The sequence below is a fragment of the Eriocheir sinensis genome, chromosome 3 (genome assembly GCF_024679095.1).
Source record: "Eriocheir sinensis breed Jianghai 21 chromosome 3, ASM2467909v1, whole genome shotgun sequence".
Taxonomy (NCBI): domain Eukaryota; kingdom Metazoa; phylum Arthropoda; class Malacostraca; order Decapoda; family Varunidae; genus Eriocheir; species Eriocheir sinensis.
This window is the reverse complement of record NC_066511.1, coordinates 8,504,778-8,529,769: the sequence shown is the minus strand read 5'-3', so window position 1 is coordinate 8,529,769 and position 24,992 is coordinate 8,504,778. Positions and strand designations below refer to the sequence as shown.

At 41.5% G+C, this 24,992-nt stretch overlaps 2 protein-coding genes across 28 annotated transcripts in view; one reads left to right on the top strand and one right to left on the bottom strand.

The window, feature by feature from the left end:
* The first annotated feature begins 239 nt into the window (after positions 1–239).
* LOC127004501 (uncharacterized) overlaps positions 240–24,992 on the top strand; it is a 110,588-nt gene continuing 85,835 nt past the window's right edge. The window contains exon 1 of one of the 2 annotated variants that reach the window (XM_050872293.1): positions 240–1,081. The gene's annotated coding sequence lies outside the window, so the exon portion shown is untranslated. Of the gene's footprint in view, positions 1,082–8,642; positions 12,150–24,992 lie in introns of those variants that run through there. The other variant, XM_050872310.1, reaches the window with a different exon arrangement.
* LOC127004412 (trichohyalin-like) overlaps positions 2,396–24,992 on the bottom strand; it is a 72,318-nt gene continuing 49,721 nt past the window's right edge. For 18 of the 26 annotated variants that reach the window (XM_050872257.1, XM_050872266.1, XM_050872272.1 and 15 more), the window contains 9 exons: positions 23,662–23,709; positions 22,960–23,010; positions 13,264–13,320; positions 12,794–12,844; positions 8,577–8,636; positions 6,573–6,749; positions 6,043–6,132; positions 5,598–5,718; positions 2,396–4,512 (listed from right to left, as the gene is read on the bottom strand). In XM_050872257.1, the coding sequence (XP_050728214.1) occupies positions 3,008–4,512; positions 5,598–5,718; positions 6,043–6,132; positions 6,573–6,749; positions 8,577–8,636; positions 12,794–12,844; positions 13,264–13,320; positions 22,960–23,010; positions 23,662–23,709 (2,160 nt within the window). In that variant the 3' untranslated portion in view covers positions 2,396–3,007. The remainder of the gene's footprint in view (positions 4,513–5,597; positions 5,719–6,042; positions 6,133–6,572; positions 6,750–8,576; positions 8,637–12,793; positions 12,845–13,263; positions 13,321–22,959; positions 23,011–23,661; positions 23,710–24,992) is intronic. The other 8 variants (XM_050872109.1, XM_050872177.1, XM_050872175.1 and 5 more) reach the window with 5 other exon arrangements.

Below are 24,992 nucleotides of genomic sequence, written 5' to 3'. Positions count from 1 at the left end.
CTCCCCTAGTGACAAAACCCCTTGCTTCCCCACTAAGTTAACTTATTTCTTACTCGCCCGTAAAATACGTAGTCTCCCAGTTGAGTAACCAAGTAAAAAAAAAATTCATGTTTACCCCCCGTGACTCATATCTTACCTCCTCGATCCTCACCACAGGGCCGTCGGCGCCAGTCACTGGCCGCGACACCCACCCACACCCACACACACACACACACACACCTGTATTTCACAACTAGGTAAATATACATATTCACCCTTATGATTTAACAATTCCCTCAAAGTTGAGTAACGTTATACTGGTTTATAGTGAAGAGGCACCCGGTGTGCGCACCTAGCCGCTGACAGAACACGGGAGTCGAATCCTTAATTAATTTACTCTTCGCCATAAACCAAGTTCGTAACGTTAACTCCCCATAAAAGTCAGTGTTCTGTAAATGTGAGAGTTAGGAGGAAAATTGTATTCTAGTTATTGCATTTTGAGCACCGTACGTTGTCGGTGTGTCTCCTCGCGGTCTCGTTTTCCCCTGTAGCCCTATGGTTATTCATCAATGAGTCTGGTATTTCTTGTGAGTAAATCACTTCTTTGTCTAATTCTGTGAGTCGGCAGGACGCAACAGATATCTAGTGTTGTAAAGTGTATTATCTTGAGAGTGCGAAACCGCACGGTGGTGCCCTCTATACTATGTATGATTATTATTCACGAATTTAGGTATATTTTGTACTCGAGGTGTTTATTACGTGTGGTCCGCGACAGGTGGCCGCCAAGGTCCCTCGTCTACCCACCTCAATGAGTCAATACTGACTCGGCAGTCTAGAATTCATTCTTTGATCGGAAAGCAAACAAATAAATGTACATTATCATATCTATAGCCAATTCCTTGTCGCCTTTGGTGTTATTGTTGACGTGAGTGTTTACCCAGACGGCCACACTTCCGCACGTCCACGCTAACTCTTCTAGAGTCCCCGGAAACCCTCCCCTGAGTCCCCTGTTTTGAATTATTTAAATTTTAAGGTTCCCTACGAGCTAGGGGTGACCCTGTTCGCCCTTAGATCGCCGGGTGGTGGCAGCACTACCCTCAGGGTGAGTTTCTGGCCTCAGTTTTTATTTTATTTTATTACCCCCTATTTCCCCGTCTCCTTTGATTTAATTTGCATCACCTGGCATCACCATTACCAGGCTGGTGCCCCAAACTTCAGGGCAGTACACGTATGCCACTTACTCCTGGAGGTAATGTATACGTGATTTAATGCTCTGAGCTGGCTTTATTTCTAGGTGCGGTAAGTTTCTGTGTATCCAATTGGCACAAGTCGACCGTATACGTTTCAGGATGTGAAAAAAACCTAAGTGAAAGTATCCATCTTATTGGGTTGTGATATGATGACGCGAAATTTTCGAGTGTTTCAGTCATATGATTATAATGTTTATTTAGTAAACTTGACCCATATTATGCTAAATATAATATATATATATATATATATATATATATATATATATATATATATATATATATATATATATATATATATATATATATATATATATATATATATATATATATATATATATATATATATATATATATATATATATATATATATATATATATATATATATATATATATTTTTTTTTTTTTTTTTTTTTTTCCTCTTTTTTTTATTGTAGATGTGGTCATGGCCTAGGAACACACGAGATTCACGACTTAGGAAACCTAGTGAACTCTGAGGAGTTCAATGACTTATCAGACATTACTATCTATCTATCTTTATCTCCGACGCCTTGCTCCCTCGCAGGAACTACCCTCCTGGGGGTGGCCATGGCGGAAGTGCCTCGCTCCAATACTCACTCACCCTATTGATCCACTTCAGAGGTGGTCTTCCCCTCCCTGAATTCTTCCCTCATACACTCTTCATGAATTAATTCTCCCCATTCTCATCACGTGTCCAAACCATCTCTATGCACCATGTTTCACCCACTCCACCACTCCACACTCCACTCCTTACTAAATTGACGTTACTAAAGATATTACTAAATTTTTTATAAAAAATAAATAAATAAAAGGGCTATACAGGCTGCATGTTACCCAAAGATGCAAGTACAAAATCACCCATTTCTAGGCATTTCCAGGCACCTTGATTTTTGTGCAGCCCAGGGTTGGCAGGCAGACTGGGACATCGAGTGTACCTTCTAGTTTAGTGTAGAAGCTATTTTTTGCTGAATTTCATATATTTGGGTTTGAGGATTAAGTTCTCAATACTTTTTTTTCTTTCGATATTTTTTTCAATCATCTCAAAGTCGGATTTATTTTTACTTAATTACAGTCATCTACAGCCAGTAGCAGTCTACAAGCATTATTTTTGTACCACAGTACCATTTGGAATGAAAAAAAAAGCATGTTTTCATATTTTATTTTTATTTTTTCCTACTGTGATTCCATTTGGCACACGTCGATCTTAATCATTGCAATTTCATACGTCGACTGTTCTAGGGTTAAGATGGCTTGGCCTATGGCCGCCTTACATGCAGCTGACTTCTAGGAATGACCCTGATGTACTTATCTTAGATTAAAAATATACAGGTGGCAGGTAATGAGAAAAAATGTGCCATATCGAGCTTTATTTTCTCCATACGTAAGTTAATGTATATAAATAACGAGATAACTGATTGGCCACTAGATGAAGGAGCACTGACTGCTTGCACTAACTAGCCTACATCCAATGTGCTACACTGAAATGGGTTAGTCAAGAGCAGTGAAGCCATATATTGGTCACATATTTATGGCCTTTTATCACAAGTGATCTCAAGCACGCAGATATATTACAACAATAATCACCCACTGTTTGAAGCACAAAAATGCATTCAAATTCTTCCACACAGTGACTGGTCATTCAACTCTTTCAACCATTCATACGCTGACATACATATATATCCTCTTTAATTAATATATTAAAAAGCTTACAATATTTTTATCCACTATATACTTCCATTCACTTTACCTGACAGCAAAACTATGATAGCTCAGCCAACATTATGTGTAACTCCTCATCTAGTCTCTGGCGCCTCCTCTTCTCTGCAGCTAACATTTCCTCAGAACGTGTTAACTGAGTCTTCAGATGGCTAATGTCCTTTCTGAGGGTAGTGAGTGTCCGTTCATGTTTTTGCGTTCTTCCTCTAAGTTGTGATAATCGTTTCTCGGGATCATTCTGTTCATCCTCTACCTCACTTACCTCTTGCTCAGACTCGCTCCATGTTGGTGTATCTAAATTTGGCAATTTCTCTGAACTGTCTTCCTCTTCCTCTTCATCATCATTGGCCTTCTTCTTCTTTCTCTTTTTAAGTTTTATTGGCTTCTTGGTTGTGTCATCAAGCCACCACTCTTCACCTTCCTCTTTTTCTCTTGGTATTTCCTCTTCCTCATCATCATCACTCTCTTCATCCTCACTGCTGTCTTCATCATCAGATGCTTTGAAAGCTTTAGCCATTTCATCAACTTCTTCCTTAGTCTTGAAATACTGTTGTCTTTCAGTCTTCGTGGCAGTGTGACACTTTTTGATTCTGTCTTTAAGTGTTTTCCTCTCATCTCTTATTCTATCTTCTTTAGTTTTTATGTTATCAAGTTTATTAATCAATAACTTGATGTCTCTTTCTCTTCTTCGGGCAGCATTTTGAGCCCTTTTCTCAGCTGCCTTTTCTTCATCTTCATCTTCTGTTTCTTCTGATTCTTCAGATTCTTCTTCACTTTCTTCCTCTTCATCATCCTCATCCTCATTATCCTCATCATCTTCCTCTTCTTCCATGAAACTTTCCATTTTATGGATCGATGATGCAAAATTCCTGCGGGAACCTGATTTTGATGGCATAGGGAAAGGTTTTCTGTCTTCTGTTGGTGATGGAGGTGGTGCAATATCTATAGGATCTGTCTGCACTCCAATAATTGCTATGTCTGGGAGTTCAATACCATGCTCTTTCTGTAAAGCTTTGAATTTCTTTTCATAGTAGTTACTGCGGAGCTCCCATTCGGCGGCAGAGTTTTCTGATACCATCAATTTCTGGACCACCTCATTGTATCTGTTCATATAGTCATCTGACTGTTTCTTGTATGAATCTACTTGAGTTTTGAGGTTGTTGATTTCAGTCTCTAAAGTATCTAGCTCATTGAAGTCTAAAGGCTCATCTTCATGCATGCGCAGCTTACTCATTGATTTTTCTAATTTAGGCACAATTTCATCAGCCTCACCGTTTGTCATTGGCTTTGGATCAGTAATTCCTGCCATCTTTAGCTGTCTCCTTAACCTCTTTACCTCTGCTTGTAATGCATCTATATCAATCTTGTAGATCTTACTTTCCCTTTCTAATTTCTTTCTGTTTTTTATCTCTTCTTCTAGTTGTCCCTTGGTAGCCTGCAGGTCATCTCTCATTTTATCAATGTCTTCTTCCTCATCAGATGAAGAAGGCATATTTTCCAGTTTGTTTAAATTCTCCATGGTACATTGGCGCCGTACTTTTCTCACACCTAAAGGGAAAAAAATTCTTTGAAAACATGAAAATTTCCCGTTTTACAGAAAAAAATAATATGTATCAGCACAGGCATATGAACTAGGTCTAAATTGAAAGCAAAATGGGCATCAGAAGGCATTGAGCTGTCTCATTTACTGTAAAAAAAAAAAAAAAAAAAAAAAAAAAAAAACTCCGTGTCTTCCACCAAATAGCTGCAATTAGTGGAATATTCAGACTCTGAAATTAGCATGATAGAAAAATCTTTTTCTCCATTAAGGCTAATGGCACATTCTTTGGGGTATCTTTAACTTGTTTTAACCCGGTAGCAGCAATGGGCCAAATTTGTGGTTTTACTGTGTGCCAGAGATGGGCCAAATTTTTGGCTTGACATAAACCCCCAAAAATAGAGGATGCACCAACTGATTACAAATGCGTTGATATTTATTATATAATGATTTATGTGAGTGATGATTTTTTATCATTAATTCGCTTAGAGGAGCCTTTAAGAAACATGATCCCTGCAGCTACCTGGTTAAACCTACTTTTCTCTAACAATTTTTGCATAGTATATCTATAAAATCTGATTTCCATTGATCCATCCATTCATTCATTTCATCGACGCCTGCTCCTAGGAGCTCCCACCAGGGGATGGCCACGGCAGAAGAGCTTCCAACTTTCTCTATCCAGACACTCCCTCCTTGCCTGCTCAAAGTTTCTCAAAGATCTTTCCCCCCTCTCCCTAACGTACTCTTGCATCCTATCCCTCCATTTCACTGGAGGTCGTCCTCTAGCATTCCCTCCCTCTATCTCATTCACATACACCCTTCCATTGATGTTCATTAGATATCTGCTTCTGCTGTTCCTCCTTTACTTTTAAAGATAAAGATGATGAGGGTCATGATGATATTTACAATAGTGATGGTGATGACTTGCATACTGCTTTATATGTACTGAAAAGGCAATAGATTTATAATTAAAGCTTTTCACTATTCAAAAAAGGGATGAGAGACCTTGATTTCTATTCTGTTATTTTACTCATAATCTCCCAATGCAATGTGTTGTGACTAAATACACTGACTTTACATCTGTTTAGACACCCACCAAGAGTCTTAAAGCATGGTTTGCTCCTGTCATTGGTCTTGACCTTCCGTAATTTCACACCTCGGTGGATCTCATGAAGTAGTTCATTGCGAGAAATTGGCTCTTCTGATTCATAGACAAACTGAAATGAAAGCATAAAAGGTAAAAAGGTTTAGGGAGTCTTTTGCATATGGTATTTTAAATGCTACTAATTATATTAATTAGTAAAGATAATAAAGGAATGGTAACATACCCTCAAAATGTTTCCATGTTTCTTTTCTTCTAGTATATTCTGTAACTATGGTGATAGTTTTCTAATCCAATAGCTTTTCATCTATTGACCTAGGTTCTCAATTTTACTCTTCCAAGGAGAAAATATACAGAGATTCAGTACATAGTAACTATTTAATTTGAAACATACTAATCCTATAGATGCTACAGATGATAAAGATAATTGAATGCATACCTTGCCACCCTTTCCTCTGGAGTTTGGCAGCATGGGGTTGGACCTGTCCATTTTGTCACATGATGGTAAACGTCGAAGTTTGATACCACTCTGCAGGTTAAAAGGCGTATAAAATTGTCATTTGTATGCTATATTGCTTTTTTAAAACCATCTGCAACTATGTATACTTTTTTTGTTCTCATTTATAATCATGCTTGCTTTAGAACAAACTCCTCTTATAAGACTTCTTTCACTGCCTCCCACACTGTATTCTGCAGCTCCTAACCTTTCCGTTGTTTGTCATTCTCTCCACCTCTGTTGTTTCTCATTCTCTCCACCTCTGTTGTTTCTACCCTAAAATTAACTGCTAACAATACGAACACAGGAGGGTGGGATCAATTGGGCAACCCCTTTTGAAAATTCTTGGCACTATTTGCTATTTAGTTTTATGCTCTTTTTCCAGTACCCAAGCTGACTTTGATCTTTGACAGTAAAGTATCTTAATAATCAAATTAAAATTATTGTAGGGAATATTGGGAGCACAACCTCACCTCAATGTCTCGTAGTAAAGTGTTCCAGTCAGGTCGTGATCGAGCAGCCTTCTTGATTTGGTCAAGCTTTTGTTTCTTTGCTGCAGACACTGGCCTCTTTGGCGGCAAGCCAGGTTGAGGGGGTGGTGGGGGTGGTCCAGGCATTGGTGGAGGTGGAGGTGGTCCTGAACCTTGACCCTGTAAAACATATATTCTTACATTTTCAGGAAATATAAGAATATGTTAGTACAGGTTGAGAATCCCTTATCTGAAATCCCTGGGGACTGAAAGTGTTGCGGATTTTGGATTTTTGGGGGGATTTCGGAATATGCAGGCCCTTTTGACATTTTCGACCATATCTTTACACCACAGAGCGCACAACACGCAGTAATCACAATGAGTAATGAGGGAAGGTGTTACTGTGATCACTGCTGACAAACTAACACATTGCAGCACCAGAGCTGCCAGGTCGTGGACTGTGTTCCCACCCAATCCCATCCCAAAAGCTGCCCAAAACCCGCGGTGGTGGCGGGCAGATTTTTTTACGCCCAAGGGCTGGAATTCACAAACATACTCACTAACTACGAACTAACATAACTACGCACTATTGATTTAGCGACCAACATTAGCGTCAGATTCACAAAGCAAACTTTAGATGGTAGTTAGAGGCGCGCTAAGTCAGCAAGGCCGCTGATTGGTTAATGACGCCATTGCCCTTGCAGCGAATCACAAGCACGTTCACAAAACCGTCAGCCAATCCTAGGGAGGCCCCTCCAGCTGCTGGTTTTTAAAAGAACCTGTTCTCTTTTCCCATTTTCTTTCTTTTAAGGCAAACTGTACTAAATCATGATCTAGGAACAATTATTTCGTTGATTGCTGCACATTTATGTCAAGGTGACTGCTGTTCAATGTCTTGTTATCTAAGAACATGCTTAAGGGGAAGAAAAAGAAGATAAGGAGGAAATTGAGGCAGGAAGAGAGCAAATTAAAAATAATGTGGCACATATATATATATACCGAGGCAGACAAGGACGGAAGGAAGGAACGAGGAAAAGTTAAGACTGTCTTGCCATATCTGCAGCCCAACTCATGGGCTATCACCCGACAAAGGTCCATGGTCCCATGGAGGGACAAAAGTAGAGATGGATGGATGATTGAATGGATGAGGAGGTAGGAAGATGAAGGAGGAGGGAGGTCTGGCAATCTCCTGGCCGGATGTTGCCATACCGCCCACACTTATCATATGCCTCTCAAAGTGTGTGTATATCATCATTTTATAAAGAAATGGGCTTCCTCTACTCGCAAAGTTATATTTCAAGTTGAAAAACGCGATTTATAAGCATTTATACGTAAATATAATAATATTGTTAGCGTTTACTAAACTCCTGAGGCAGTAGTTATTTAACAACAAATTTAACGTCACACAGAGCACGGTAAAGCTTTGTGAATCCATGCACTAACCCGTGACGTCATCGATTAGTTGGTAGTTATTACCGCGTGAGCTTTGTGTATCGCAATGTTCTCAAAACTACGCACTAAGGGCCCAAAACTACGCACTAAGCCTTTGTGAATGTAGCCTAAGGTGTCAATGCAGCAGTAGGTTTACCCGCCCAATTGGGCGGGTAACCATGGACCTGGCAACCCTGAGCAGTACACAACTGCTGTATGTGGTGGAACCTTCCCATCACTTTGTGGAAGTTTCCACTTATGACATGTCAGCATTCAAAAATCTTTCAGATTTTGGAGGTTTTTGGACTTTGGAATTTCAGATAAAGAATTCTCAACCTGGATTGCTGTTCTGACTTTCCTCATCAAACCTAAGAGTTCACTGTTAAGCCTGGATCGTGTTTACATTGTGGGCTGATGTAAATACTGTAAAAACACAGTAAATAAAAAAAAGATATGTTATCTGAATACTTACCGTCTTAGATCCTCTAAGATGCAAATGATATATGACACAATCATGTAAACTCCCAAGTTACCAAAAAAATTAACTAATACAGCCTAATGTTATACAGTACTTGCTTTTTGTTTTGGAGCTGGTGGTGGTGGTGGAGGTGGTGGCTGAGGTTGGGGTTTCACTTTCTGCAAGTAACATACACAAACTTTTGAACTAAGAGACACATGATAACCCACACCAAACAGTGACCACAGAGGTAAAGAATGAGATAAAAAAAATCCTGTCTCATTCATGAGCAGATAACTCAGTCATGAGTGAGACTTCTTTTGGTCTAGTACTATATAGAACAAGAAACTATAAATGGCTGCTATGGTGCATTCTTCTATAGCACTCAAGGAATAGTAATGGCAACAATGTACATGCAATCATCTATCAAGAAAAAAAAGTAAACAAGTATGTAAATAAAGACAATGTAGCTTTTTTTATACTGCAGCATTTATCTTCTTTTTATGGAGGCATCTTCAGGAGTATACAGATGACCCAAGATTTTCTAAATTGAAATTCACATCACTTAATAGTATGAAATTAATGAATTATAGTGTGTACAGAAAGAATACTGGAAACTAGTTTGTTTTCATTCAAATATTCATTAGTATATTCTTTATGGATAAAAATTTCCACTGTTGCCAAATTTTCATATTATGATATTATAGATGGAACTGCACACACTAAATTTCAGTATTCAGTATTGTTTGGCACTCTGTAACAGAAGGAAAATAAATTATTAAATATTAAAGATATCAATTCCAACTTCACTGATGTCTGCTTCTCCACTCTTCATGAACTCGTCATGGCATTGAACATGGAATCTGCTTAATAGTTATAGAAAATAATAATAAACAGTAATAATAATGACAGTAATAGTTGTAATGACTACATACTACTAATAGTAGTGATGATAATAGTAATTGTGATAATTATAGCATTAATAATAATAATGATAATAATAGTAATAATAATGATAATAATAATAATGATAGTGGGGGAGGTGGTGGCTGAGTGGTTAGCGTACCGGTCCCGTGTTCCACCATGTTCTGGATGACACGGGTTTGAATCCGTTTCTACCACTTGGGATTTTTCAGTCACCACCGAGTGGCCTAAGACTACCCTCATTCTGTCCTGAAGACTACCTATCAACCCGGACTCTGGAGGAACTGTTCAAGGGAAATCAAGAATGAGCTCCAGGGGGAAGCATGAACCAAGAATAGATGGCACCACTGTGAACACTTGCCTGCTCCAAGATGTGCTCGGCTGACCGCCAGGCCCCCAGAGAAAGCCTACTGGCCCTATAGGCTAGGACATAAAAATAAATAAATAAATAAATAAATAAATAATAATATGATAATATAAAAAGTACAATGGCAGATTCCATGAAATGAATCATACACACTCACCAATGTTTATTGTTATAGGAAAGCATGATTGTCTTGTGCCCATTAATTAGCACCAATCTATCAATCAAATATATATAAATGAAAATTTAAGTTTAAAGGAAAATAACAATGGTCCATCAGTATTCTTAAGAAGTCTTCCCAAGGAGGAGAAACATTGATAAGAGAAAGGGTAGGCAGTGGCTGAGTGGTCAGCATGCAGGACTCGGTGCAAGTTCCGCCTCCTGCAACAAGCTGACTCAGTCAGCGCTGAGTGACCTAAGACTACTCACATGCTGTCCTGAAGACCACCTATCAACTCTAGCTAACTTCTAAAGAGGATCAAAGATGAGCTTCAGGGGGGCAGCATGAACCAAGCAAGATGGTGCCACTAAAAAACCCTTGCCTGCACCATTACAGGCTGGGCTGACTAGCAGACCCCATCAAGAAACCCTACCGGCACTATACAGTACCCTCTCGAGTTTCGCGCTATCCGAGTTTCGCGATCCACGAGTCTCGCGGTTAGTCCTAAATTCTTACCATCCCGAATTTCGCGCATTATCACTGAGTTTCGCGCTGCTTTGACACGTACGGGTCACGTCTACTTACCATCGGCGTCACGCACGCTACCTTTAAAGGTAGTATCACACTGGACATTTTCCTCCAAACATTGTGGCTATGGCAAGAGAGAGAGAGAGAGAGAGAGAGAGAGAGAGAGAGAGAGAGAGAACGTGTCGTTTTGAAGCCGCAGTTGAAGGCGGCTGCCTTACGATTGGCTGACAGTTCTGAAAACACGCTTGTGATTCACTGGGAGTCCAATGACGTCATCGCCGACGCCCACCCTACCAGCGGCTTCACTGTCTTAAGGCGGTGTCACAATGGCCGTTTTCGTCCAATAGTTGGGGCTACGGGCAACGCCCATGCGCCCAACCGGGAGCGAGTTCACGGTTATCCGTAAGCTGGTGTTACACAGGGCTTTTTTCTTCCCACCGAGTTGGCACCTCCTAGGGCAACCGGCAACTCCAACTTTTCCTGGTGTGCGTCACACACGACCAAGGTTGGTTGCCCGTATCCACATCCAAAATGTAAACAAAAAACTTCCCCTGTATCAACATGGCGTCGTCTGCTAAAGTTAGGGCTGTCGCGACTTGTGCTGCCATTACCCAAGTTATGGATTTGTTGCTGCAGTTAAATGGAAGGAAGAAACAGTTGTGGGTGTGACATGCCTGTGGTTCCTCCATGCCAGTTCTCATTGTCACCACTGCGCGTGCGCGGCCAACCCACCCATACTCATGGATCGAATAACAACAAACACACACACACACACACACACACAGGCACGCACGCACGCACGCACACACCTCACATTAGGAACCATTGCAGATGTTTCTGACAAACTGAAACGACTTCACCATTTCTTTGCATGTGTTAGAACGTATTTGGTGAGTGCCTCACATGAACCAAACCTAGCTCTTGGCAAGAAGAGAGCAGTCGTCTTTAACACTGCTCTCTTCTTGCCATTGGATATGTTTGGTTTGTATGAACCACTCACCAAATATGTTCTAACACACTCTAGGAAATGGCGAAGCCATTTTTGTTTGTGAGAAACATCTGCCATGGTTCATGATGAGTCTGGTGTGTGCATGCGTGTGTATGTGTCTTTGTTGTTACTCAATCCATGTGTTTATGTGGTCGGAGTCTAGATGGGTGGGTTGGCCGCTCACGCACAATGGTGACAATGAGAACTGGCACGGAGGAACCTCAGACACACCACACCCAGAACAGCTTCTTCCTGCCATTTAACTGATGCAACAAGTCCATAACTTGGGTAATGGCAGCACAAGCTGCGACATCCCTTACTTTAGCAGACGATGCCATGTCGATACAGGGCAAGTGCTTTGTATACGTTTTGGATGTGGATACGGGCAACCGACCTTGGCCCGGAAAAGTTGGATTTGCCGGTTGCCCAAGCTGCCGCCAACGCGGTCGGAAGAAAAAGGCCCAGTGTGACACCAGGTTACGGTTAACCGACAACTCGCTCCCGGATGGGCGCACGGGAGTTCCCAGTAGCCACAACGGTTAGAAGAAAACGGACAGTGTGATACTGCCCCAAGGCAGCGAGGCCGCTAACCAGGTGAGCGCCGGCGATGACGTCATCTGACTCCTAGCGAATCACAAGCGTGTTTTCAGAGCTCAGCCAATCGTAAGGCTTCATCTGTGGCTTTAAAACGACCCGTTCTCTCTTCCTGTTTTCTTCCTTTTTCCAAGGTATGTATTTTGAGATAACAAGGGAGTAAAGGCCGGAGGAAAAAAAGTGAGCTTAGGAGGGCAGCTTGAGCCAATTATAATAGCACCACAATAAACAGTTGCCTGGGCCATGACAGGCTCGGGGCCGACTATCAGGCCCAGATGGATTGTCTACCGGCGCCATAGCCCACATGTAAAAAAAAAAAAAAAAAAAAAAATCCACGGGACGGAACAGATAAGCGCTTTTTCAGTGTTTTCAATACCTCGAGTTTCGCGATCCTCGAGTTTAGCGTTAAACCTTCTGAACGAAGCAAGTGCAAAACTCAAGAGGGTACTGTAGGCCGAAGGTTAAGATAAAAAAAGACTATAAGAGACTGGCCATGTAAATGCAAGGGGTAACCTTTTTCACTGGCAGACATTCATTAAGTGCTTCATTCAAATATGTCATGCTCCACTTCAGGTCTTACTGAAAACACACAACACAATTAATGCCTATATAAAATGCTGTACTACTATATGGAAAGATGCTTGGTTTCTTGAATATTCTAACGTCAGCTACTAAAACCCAATTAGTAAAGCTTTAAAGCAAGTCTTTGCAATTCCTAATTCTAAAGGTGCAATAAATACTGACACACAACTAAATTATTGGCTTTTGATAACCTTACCATATTATCAAAGACATCTTTCTTGAAAATAGGTGAACCTGGACTCCATTCCTGTTAATGTTAGAAATTGTAATGAGGAAATGAAAATTGATGTGGCATTAGTGAAACAAAAAATATGCATTGCACTTAAAATATTTGTTACTGTCAAAGCATGATAATGTTACATATATAAAGCATTGTAGAATATGATTACTTAGTCTTTTTGGTTAAAAACTTTTGCCAAAATGAAAAATTAAAATAACAATGAACATGAAATATGAAAGTAGCAATAAGCTACTCAGCTCTTCCACTGTTAATGCTGTGCTAATTTGTTGCATATAAGGGTTTTCTTGATTGCTATTTTATTACAAATCACACCATGATCACAATCTAGTAGGCAAGTACAGAGAAAAGTGTTTTATGTAAACCCAGCAGTAATTGTGAAAGAACTGAGCATATTAGATAAAAAGCTGCTTAAGTTAGAATCTCACCCTGGTATCTTCCGGTTGTTCCCACCAGGGAACAGGACTTTCCAGAGCATTGTTAGACTGTGAATATAAAGAAAAGCTATTATTGAAGCTTAATGTGAATGTGTGTGTGTGTGTGTGTGTGTGTGTGTGTGTACCTATTTGTAGTCTACCGGGCCCGAGCTAAGCTCTAATAATCCCGTCTCCATATCTACACTCATCCAGCCTTTCCTTCATTTGTTGGACACTGCTCGCCTCCACCACCTCTTCCTGCAAGCTGTTCCATGTGTTAAAACTTCTATATGGAAAACTATACTTTTTCAAGTCGCTCAAACAGGTTCCTTCATTAAGTTTCTTTCCATGTCCTCTCAGCCCCAGCGTTCTCACAATTGAAAAGAGATCATCTCTATCCACCTCATCAAACCTATTTACCAACTTATACAGCGTGATCAGATCTCCTCTCTCCCTTCTTTGTTCCAGTGTCGTCAATTTCATCTCCTTCAATCTGTCTTAATACGTCATATTCGAGAGTTCTGGGACCATTTTAGTTGCAATTCTCTGTATCCTTTCCAACTTTCTGATGTTCTCCTTTTTATTGAGGCGACCATACAACTGCAGCATAGGTTGTTATTATGTTATTCTTCTCTCCACCTTTTACCGGTACTACCTTCACAACCATCACCTCCGCACAGTCATTTCCATATCTCACTTCAATCACTTTCAAGTTTTGTTTTGTAATTATCATCACTCCTCCTCCCTTTCCTTCTTTCCTATCTTTTTCTCCAAATGTTGTACTTGCTCTTTCCCTCCAGCACAAGTTCCATTTTTTTTAAAAGTTTTGTTTCAACTATACATATAATATCTGGATAACTCTCCATTAAATAATCAGTTAGTTTAATTTTCTTTGATACAAGACCATCTATGTTTGTGTATGCAATCTTTAAACCTTTTTTCCCTCACTCCCTCTTTTCACCTCCTATCCACCACTTTATTAGTTTTTCATTTTTCATTCTCCAAAAAAAATTCTTCTTTTCTTCTTCTGATCTTTCATCATTTCTTTTCTTTGCTTCATTTATCATTTTCTTTACTTTCATTCTTTCATCCTCATAGATATTTCTCCTCACATATATTTGCTTATACTCTTCAGAGTTGTTTAGTTTCCATGACCAGTTTAGTATGGCTTCTGTTGCCATTTGGGACCTTAGCTTCTTCCTCAAACTTTTCCTCCTCTTCAGTATTCATATAGCTCAATATACTTTTCACCTTACTCCTCTCATAACTCTCTCCATCTCTGGGTCTTCACTGTTTTTTTTCCTCTTTTACACCAAACACTATAACACATTTTTTCTTTTCTGCCATGTCTCTCACCATTGTTTCTCTATTTTTTAGTACATTCACAGCTTCTTTTTCTATGTCTTGTCTCTGTTCCTGTTGCTGTTGTTCTAGGATTTCCCTAAAGCTCTTTTTTTTCCTTGCCTTTTTCACTTCTCCACTCCTTCAATTCATCATTGACCACATTCTTAATCGGTTGTGGGCGGGTTCAGCGTAAGCGATCCCATTGTACAGCGGTGCCGCGTGTCTCCTAGCCCGCGATGTAGAGATGTTCTAATATAAGTAAAACCATGGCAAATATGATCAGCAAATATGCATACACATTTAATCTTAGTATTATAACATATGAAAGAACAGTTAACTTATTATGGATAAGATATTTTATAAGCATATAAAGAAATGTGGCATACATATTTTACAGTGGTGCTAAAAAAAATGCTATATATATTATTGAGTTACCCTTTCGTTTTGGGATGTGTTAGTAGTTTCACAATTATATTTAGATCATATCATGAAGGAATGTACGTTAAAATAAGCTGACATAAGTAAGAAAAAAATACATTCAAATCCTCGTGGCGGTAATGCTACGGGAGAGAGAGGGAGAGGCAACCAACATGGGGTTAAAAACATGGCAATGCTGTAGTTTTGCATTATTCCTCACATGGCACCTTTGAACCGCATGTTTAGCCGAGCCAGACTATAAAGGATGGACAGTAACTGCTCACAGAGACACGCCAGTCCTCGTCGACAGACCGACTCGGTTGGCTAGATTTCGATCGCCAATAGAATCGGTCTGTTGGCATCCTGCTACGGGCCACCATTAGGCTAAGCCCGTGCTCCCCCACGTAGGGAGGGAGCATTTTTGTGGACAAGGGCCCGTTTCTCCTAGTGATACTAGGGGATAAATCTTGGAGGAGGAGGAGGTGCTCCTTGCAGTGGAACATCAGCACTCGTCGAGCGAGCAGCTCTCCTGGCCTCTGCGCCAGCTTGTGGACTGTTGAGTTGCTCGCTCGGCCCTGCTACGGGCTGCCTTGTGTGCCCGTTCCCCGCTCGGCATGCCCGACGGCTGGGGGCCCGCTCGGCACGCCAGCCGGGGGGGGGACCGCTCGGCACGCCAGCCGGGGGGGGACCGCTCGGCACGCCAGCCGGCGGGGGCCCGCTCGGCACGCCAGCCGGCGGGGGACCGCTCGGCATGCCAGCCGGCGGGGGACCGCTCGGCACGCCAGCCGGGGGGGGGACCGCTCGGCACGCCAGCCGGGGGGGGGACCGCTCGGCACGCCAGCCGACGGGGGACCGCTCGGCACGCCAGCCGGCGGGGGACCGCTCGGCACGCCAGCCGGCGGGGGCCCGCTCGGCACGCCAGCCGGCGGGGGCCCGCTCGGCACGCCAGCCGGCGGGGGACCGCTCGGCACGCCAGCCGGCGGGGGACCGCTCGGCATGCCAGCCGGCGGGGGACCGCTCGGCTTGCCAGCCGGCGGGGGACTGCTCGGCACACCAGCCGGCGGGGGCCCGCTCGGCACGCCAGCCGGCGGGGGACCGCTCGGCACGCCCCCCGGCTGGGGGCCCCCTCGGCACGCCAGCCGGCGGGGGACCGCTCGGCACGCCAGCCGGCGGGGGCCCGCTCGGCACGCCCGACGGCTGGGGGCCCACTCGGCACGCCAGCTGGCGGGGGCCCGCTCGGTATGCACGAAGGCTGGGGGCCCGCTCGGCACGCCAGCCGGCGGGGGCCCTCTCGGTATGCCCGACGGCTGGGGGCCCGCTCGGCACGCCAGCCGGCGGGGACCCGCTCAGCACGCCCAACGGCTGGGGGCCCGCTCGGCACGCCAGCCAGTGGGGGCCCACTCGGCACACCCGACGGCTGGGGGCCCGCTCGGCACGCCAGCCGGCGGGGGCCCGCTCGGTACGCCAGCCGGCGGGGGACCGCTCAGCACGCCAGCCGGCAGGTTCATCCCCTACCCCACGCCCGAGGAGTAGCATTGCTTCAACACTCGGCTACGGACCGCCACATATGGCAAAGGCCCGTCTTCCTTAAGGGGAGATATCTTCAAGAAGAAGAATGAAGATGCTCCTTGCACAGAGACACGTACGCTAATCCTCGTCGACAGACCGACTTGGTCAGCAAGGTTTCGGTCGCTGATAGTCGGTCTGTCGGCACCCTGCTATGGGCCGCCTTTGGCAAAGGCCCGTGCTCCCTCCTATAGGGAGGGAGCAATCTTTGGAGGAGGGGGGGAGTGCTCCTTGCAGAGACACGCCAGTTCTCGTTGACAGATCGACTTGATCGGATAGATTGCGGTCGCCGATAGAGTCAGTCTGCTACGCTGCTACCCTGCTACGGGCCACCATTGGCAAAGGTCTGTGCTCCCCCCCATAGGGAGGGAGCAGTCTTTGGAGGAGGGAGGAGGAGGTGCTCCTTGCCCAGAGGCACGCCAGCCCTCGTCAAGTAAGCAACTCGGTTGGCCCTTCTTGGCAGCTGTCGACTGCTACGGGTTGCCTCACGCACCCGTGCCTCCGCTCGGTGCGCCTGCTGGCGGGGGCGACCCACTACACCCACCCGAGGTCTTCACCACCTCGACACTCCCGCTGCGGGCTGTCATCGCGACAAAGGATTGCTTCCCTTGAGGGTATAAATCTAGAGATGACGACGACGACGATGCTCCTTGCTAGTGGAAAAATCTCAGCCTGAGTGGGGCTCAAACCTCTGCCTGCCAAGCAGTATTTGACAGGACAGAGCCTTAATCTTCTGAGCTATCAGAGTGGTGTGTGTGTGTGTGTGTGTGTAATTCACGCATACCCTGATCACGAGTTGAACTCACAATTGCCAGCAAATGCCCTCCTGACAAGAGCAAGCTATTTACAGTCAATCTGTGGGTACTGCTGGGACCTTCACACACCACACACCCCATCCCCCTTACTCAAAGGGGGACAGTAACCACTCCTTGTCAGCGGGAAAATCTCAGCCTGAGCGGGGCTTTAACCTCCGCTTGCCAGGCCTGGCAGCGCAGAGCTTTTAACCACTGAGCTATCGCAGTGATGTTTGTGTGTATTTACCTATTTTACCTATTTGTAGTCTACCGCACACACAGTCTCCTTGTCAAGTCCGTTCCATGTTGATATGCTTCTGTATGGAAAACTGTATTTCTTGATGTCTCTCCTACAGTCACTCTTCAATTTCTTACCATTGCCTCTTGTCACACTTCTGTCACGTACCACTAGGTCTTCCCTGTCCAATTTCTCCAATCCCTCTTTTATCCTGTACAATGCTATTAGGTCCCCTCTCTCTCTTCTGCTCTCCAGTGTTGTTAGTCCCAATTTCTCCAGTCTTTCTTCATAAGTATGTTCTCTCAGAGTTTCCGGTAATTTAGTCGCTGCTCTTTGTATTCTTTCCAACTTTCTAATTTCTTTCTTCAATCTAGGTGACCACACTAATGCTGCATATTCCAGTCTTGGACATATCACCGATGTTATTAATTTCCTCACCATTTCTTCAAATAAATATGTAAATGCTGCTTTTATGTTTCTAAGAAGATTGTATGTTTCCTTAGTTATCCAGTCTATATGTTTTCCAAAGGATAACTTGTCTGTTATGATCACTCCCAGATCTTTTTCTTCAGTTTTTTTCATGATTATTTCATTACTCAGAGAGAAGTTCCCCAATATTCGTCTACTGCTCTTACCAAACTCCATCATGCTACACTTCTCTGTATTGAATGTCATTTCCCATTTGCGTGACCATTCGCTTATTCTATCTAGATCTTGGCTCAGGGCTACACAGTCATCTTCATTAGCCACCCTCCTCATTATTTTAGCATCATCAGCAAACATATTCATATAGCTTGTCACCCCTTCTGTCATGTCATTAATATAAATTACAAACATAATCGGAGCCAGTACTGATCCTTGGGGGACTCCACTCGTCACTTCCATCCAGCTTGATTTATTATTCCTGATTACTGTTCTTATTTCTCTCTTCGTCAAAAAGTCCGTAATCCAATCCAATATTGAACCACCCAGTCCTCCAACATGATTAAGTTTCCATATTAATCGCTTGTGTGGTACTTTATCAAACACCTTCTTTAAGTCCAGCTACACACAATCTGCCCAACCGTCTCTTTCCTGTATTATATCAGTTACTCTTGAATAGAAGCTGATCAGATTAGTTACACAAGACCGTCTTCCTCTGAATCCGAAGTGGCTATTTGTTAATATACTGTTTTCTTCTAAATACTTCACCCGTCTGTTTTTTAAAATTTTCTCACACATCTTTGCTACTCTTGTTAACCCTTTCATTGCTAAGCGCTCGCAACGAGACTATCCCCTCAGACACGCTCGGGCACCCCAGCAGGGGAGGGGATCTATTTTAACCGCTATATCTCAAAAACTATTCATCACAGTTACAAAACAAAAACACCATTGGAAAGAGGAGGCCAAGATCTATAAGATTCGGTTATGTAAGCCTCTCCTGCGAAGGTACAGGCACGTTCAGGGGGTGTTTTTTGCTGTGAGTGCGACTGGTGCTCACAGCGAGCTTTTAGCACCACCAGCAAGTGACGCTAGTGCTTGCTCTTTTAACCGCTGTATCTCAAAAACTATTCATCACAGCTAAAAAACAAAAACACCATTGGAAAGAGGAGGCCAAGATTTATACGATTCAGTAATGTAAGCCTCTCCTGCAAAAGTACAGGCACGTTCAGGGGGTGTTGCCTATGAAGATGTACATTTATACGTGCGTGACGGTCAGCCATAAGGCAACTACTGTAGATCTCTTGATGATGGGGTGCTGGCAGGGCAGTATTGCCAACTGCAAAATTTACAACTATTTGGTCAAAATATCAGTCATGTGATAGGTGAAGCTATGCAAAAATGTCGCTATATTGGTCAACAACATCCACCAGTTGCTCGTCCATAGATTTTCCGCGCTGGGCTGACATGATTTTCCACCAAATTTAGTGAAGAACCCACTCAATTGGCAATCCTGTGTTGTGAGAATTAGTGTTGGAACACTCTCATATGTGGGAGATTTGAGTGCAGCTGGAGGTCGCAGCGAGCGTTTAGCGCCACCAGCAAATACGCCTAACACCCGCTGCAAGCATTTAGCAATGAAAGGGTTAATGACACTGGCCTATAGTTCAACGGGTCTTCCTTACTTCCTCCTTTATATATTGGGACGATGTTAGCCCTCTTCCAGTCTCTCGGTACCCTCCCTTATGCTAGTGAGACATTAATCAAGTTGCTCAACTTTTCAGCTATTTGCTGGTTACACTCTTTTAGCACCCAATTTGATATACCATCCGGTCCTGCTGATTTCCTCACATCCAATTCTTCCAATAATTTTCTAACTTCATCTGCTGATGTTTGTTTTCTCTCCAGACCCACTCTATTCCCCGTCACTGCATCTACACCTTCATACTCACTCTCCCTTGTGAACACTGTTTGGAAACATTTATTCATCACTTCTACTATTTCACTTATACATACTATCAAAAGTTTCACCATTAATTTTAACTTTTTGAATCTCATCTCTATTTTTCAACTTTCCATTTATGAACTTATAAAACAGTTTTGGCTGGTCTTTGCACTTATCCACAATATTTTTCTCAAAATTCCTTTTTTCTTCTCTTCTTACTTTGACATAAACATTATTCTTCCTTTTGTACTCATTCCATAGATCCATCCTCATATTTTTTCTCCATTTGTTCCATGCCTTCTCCTTTTCCTGCTTGGCGTCTACACACTTTCTATTATACCACTCATCTCTTGATTTCTGGCCTTCTTTCATCCTTGGTACCCACTTTTCCACTCCGTCGTTGTAAATCCGTAGAAAGATAGCCCATTTTTCCTACACATTTTCAGCCTCAAAAGAAGTATCCCATTGTGCTTCCTCAAAATGTTTCCCAAGTTGTTCAAAATTTGCCTTATTAAAGTTAAACCATTCTTTCCTGTAGTTTTCATTCCTGATTATTTTACCTCCTTCTCGTAATATGTACTTGATAAGTACGTGATCGCTCTTCCCTATAGGGCTCTTATAGTTCATCTACTCTATGATATCCGCCTCCCTGGTGATTATCAAGTCCAATCTAGATGGCTCATCTTCTCTAAATCTTGTATTTTCCTCCACCCACTGTGTGAGGACGTTATCCATAACCAATTCCAAAACCTTGTTCTCCCATGAAGTTTCACTTCCTTCCATTGACCAGTTTTCCCATGACACTTCCTTACAATTAAAATCCCCCATTATCAGAATCTTATCCTTCTCCAACAACCTCCTTAAGCAATCCAATGTGTCTTCCAGCTTCTTCTTATACAATTCTTCTGTTCATGAATTGGTTTTGTGTGTGTGTGTGTGTGTGTGTGTGTGTGTGTGTGTGTGTTTAATCAAGTCTAGTGCTTATGTCAAAGTACCTACCTTAAGATATTTTGTCATAATTTGGGTCTATTCAATAAGTGCCTTTCCTGATTAAATCTGACTAAAATTAACACAATACATTTACTGTTTACCAAAATGAAAATGATAAATTGTATTTTTTCAAAAAAGTACATCTACAGATGGTGAAAAGATTGGCTTAATGTTCCAATTTTTAACTGTAACTCTTATTCAGATGTCACTAAATAAAAATATATAGTTTGTGTGTAGAATTTTAGTAAAATCAGTAAAAAATCAGAAATTTAAAATAACAGAAAGCATATTTAGTAAGCTAAAATTAAACACAATGAGTCATGCGGTCACATTCTAAAAACTACAAGCTCAAAAATAGAAAGAGCCTTGTAGAATGTCTGTAGACTAGGATAATCACACCGGCATGGTCTCTATGTTAATAAAACCCACTCTGGCAGATGAAAGATGTATATTTTACCACAAAAATAGTATGCTTCATGGCAAAATATATGGTGAAGTAAACATCTTTTGTCTGCCAGTGTGGGTTTTATTCAGAATGACAGCTTTAGGTTAAGGGAACCAAAGCATGATGCATGCACTGTGGTAAGTAGGAAACATTGTATGAAAAGTAAGTCTGTTAATCCAAATTCCAGTGGTTTGAAAATCTCAATAAATATAATTTGGAAGGATGGAAATTATAATCTGAAAAACACAATGCAGATCACCGAGGTTTTTTTTTTTTTTTTTTTTTTTTTTTTGTGACCATTACCATGTAGAATAAAGAAAATGAAATTTTTTGAAAATCCATACAGTGTAGGGTATGTGGGTGCCAAAGCTGGACGATGAAGTCAAAACAGGAAAACCTAAAAGCTAAATGCATTTATGATTTTTTAACAAATGGTTTGAGAAAATGGTTAGGGATAGAATGGAGTATCCTGAATGTGTATCTTTAAAGCACCTGCAAATCTATAGCATCTCTTATTACCATGCTTAACTAAGCATATTGTATCTACTGGGTCCACTGTTTCTTTACCACACCTCAACAAATCTTTCAACACAGGTACACAGGTCATGTTGTTGTCTAATTTTCTCGCACTAAACAATGTGGAGAACCTCTCATGCATCTTACCACATACGTACATACTTTCTAAGATCCATTAGCTATTAAAAGTCTTGTAATGTGGTTTGAATATTTGAAGGGGACATGCACTTATCCTAGAAGAAACTTGGACTCATTTACCCATTTACTTCTGTTAGGAGAGGTAAGACTAACCTGAGGCCTAGTCAGTTCTAATCCTAATTATTCATTTGATGTCACTTACAAACTCAAACTCCTTTTCTTCACGTGACATTTTAACCCTGTAGCAGCGACAGGCCAAATTTGTGGCTTTACCGCGTACCAGCTACGGGCCAAATTTTTGGCTTGGCATAACCCCCCCCAAAATAGAAGATGCATAAACTGATCACAAATGTGTTGATATATATTACATAATGATTTGTGTGGGTGATGATTTTTTCTCATTAATTTGTTTAGAGGAGCCTTTAAGAAACATGATCCCCGCAGCTACTGGGTTAAGGAGAAAGTTTATATGAATGTACTTTTTAGGTATTACAAAATTATTTTTTTGTAAAAATTCAATATAGGTTGTGAGATGATCAATAGTTGATCACACTCCTTGATCTGTATTCCGAAGTTAATGAAATATGAGGAATATGAGTTCTTCCACTGTGAATCAAGCATGAACTATTTACTTGGCAATGTTTTCATATTCACCTATCTCTGTATTATATATATATATATATATATATATATATATATATATATATATATATATATATATATATATATATATATATATATATATATATATATATATATATAAATTGAGCTAGGAAAACTGCTGAAAAATTCTACATATCAATTAAAGAGTCTGAAAGAAAAACATGCAGGTATCTAAATCAAGCTACTGTCCAAGGATAGCAAAGGTAAACAGTTCACAACCCCGGGTCAGCACCTGTGAAACAACGTTTTCATCTGTATTGTCCCAAATCAGTTCTTCATCTTCCTGAAAAAGGTGAAAGGCTTATATTCTCTGAATTGCTCCATTGTAGCATCTGTAATCAGATATCATATTTAGTATTACTGAGCTTTAAAAATGAATCCTTCTAACCAGACTGCAACTTTAGCATTATGAAATTCTTGTGGAATGTAGCAATTGCTACAAAATTGTTTGCCAGATCTAAAATGGAATGATAAAAATGAGAGTATCAATAACTTGTATCATTGAAAATATAAAATAACATCAAAGGATACTCTCTGAATATCAGAAAATATAGTATAGTTAAAAAAAACATTAAAAGACAATGTTGAGATGCATTGGCGTACTTAGGCCTGGACATTGGGGGTTATATGCTTTGTTGCTAAGTATGTTTTATGAATTGCCCATGCCTGAGGCCAACACAAATTATAATATTTGTTAGTACTTGAATTAATAAATCTTGTTCAGAAAACAATTGGTTTGATCCTGTCTGGTTCATGTTCCTATAATTTTTCATGGCCACTTGCCACTCTGGTGAAACTCTAAAGACAATTTGGCTGGGTTAAGCCCCCAATGCTTCAAGATCCTAAATACACCGCTGTTGAAATGTGATAGATAAGATTATTTCCAATATTCAGAAGTATCTTCCTTCTTTGTAAAGTAGTACAAGATTAATACCTCTTCTTCAAATGAGGTCTTCTCCCACCATGGAGCTTCTTCTTCCAGCTGAAAAAATAGGGTTCAGAATTCAAGAGATGAAATAAACAAACAAAGAAAAAAAACCATTCATGCTCATGGTAATCACAACATAATTAATTAAATACTCACTCCGATTGAAGTGAATAGAATTTTTTATATTTATTTTATTTTATTTTAAGAATTGTGGGTATAAGGAAGGAGGGATAGTATTTACATTATATTCACCAAGTTGTATGTAGGGTACATGATGTAAATTTAAACTTGTGTTGTTCAGTCTCCATATCTATTTTTGTCCGGCTTAATATTAATGCTGTGTACCTTGCCCATACCCATACTAAAAACATACCCTAAGAAAAGATTATATGGATGCTATTCATTGGCACACACACACACACACACACACACACATAAGGATGGCATTTGTGTATTTGGATGAGATGATGAAGAAAACAACAGTCACAATGATAAGGCCAAGGTTAGAGTATGCAGCAGTGGTCTGGTCTCCTCACAAAAAGAAAAACATAAGGAAGCTGGAAAGAGTGCAGAGAGTGGCAACTTAAGATGGTACCCGAACTTCGAGATCGGACTTATGAGGAGAGACTTAATAGCATGGGGCTCACAACCCTGGAGAGAAGAAGAGAAAGAGGAGATCTGATAGTGGTGTACAGGGTGGCGAGCGGAGTGGAGCATTTGGAGTGGAACATTTGTGTGTGTGGAATGAGAGAGAAATAAGAGGACGTGGAAAGAAGTTGAAGGCGACCACATGCAGGAAATGTGAAAAAGTTTAGCTTCCCAAACAGAAGCATTGAGCTATGGAATAGACCGAAGGAGGAGGTGGTTTTTGAGAGAAACATTCATGATTTTAAGGAAAAGTTGGAGAAGAGTGGATATGGAGACGGGACAGTGCGAACGTAGCTATTTTCCCGTATGTCACAACTAGGTAAACACACACACACACACACACACTCACACACACACACACACATAAACATGGATGGTCTTGTATCAAAGAAAATTGAGCTAACTGATTATTTAAGGGAGAGTGATCCAGATATTATATGTATAGTTGAAACAAAACTTGTAAAAGAACTGGAACTTGTGCTGGAGGGAAAGAGCAAGTACAACATTTGGAGAAAAGATAGGAAAGAAGGAAAGGGAGGAGTAGCGATGATAATGACAAAATAAAACTTGAAAGTGATCGAAGTGAGATATGGAAATGACAGTGCGGAGGTGATGGTTGTGAAGGTAGTACTGGTAAAAGGTGGAGAGAAGAATAACATAATAACAGCCTATGTCCTCCCTAAAACTAA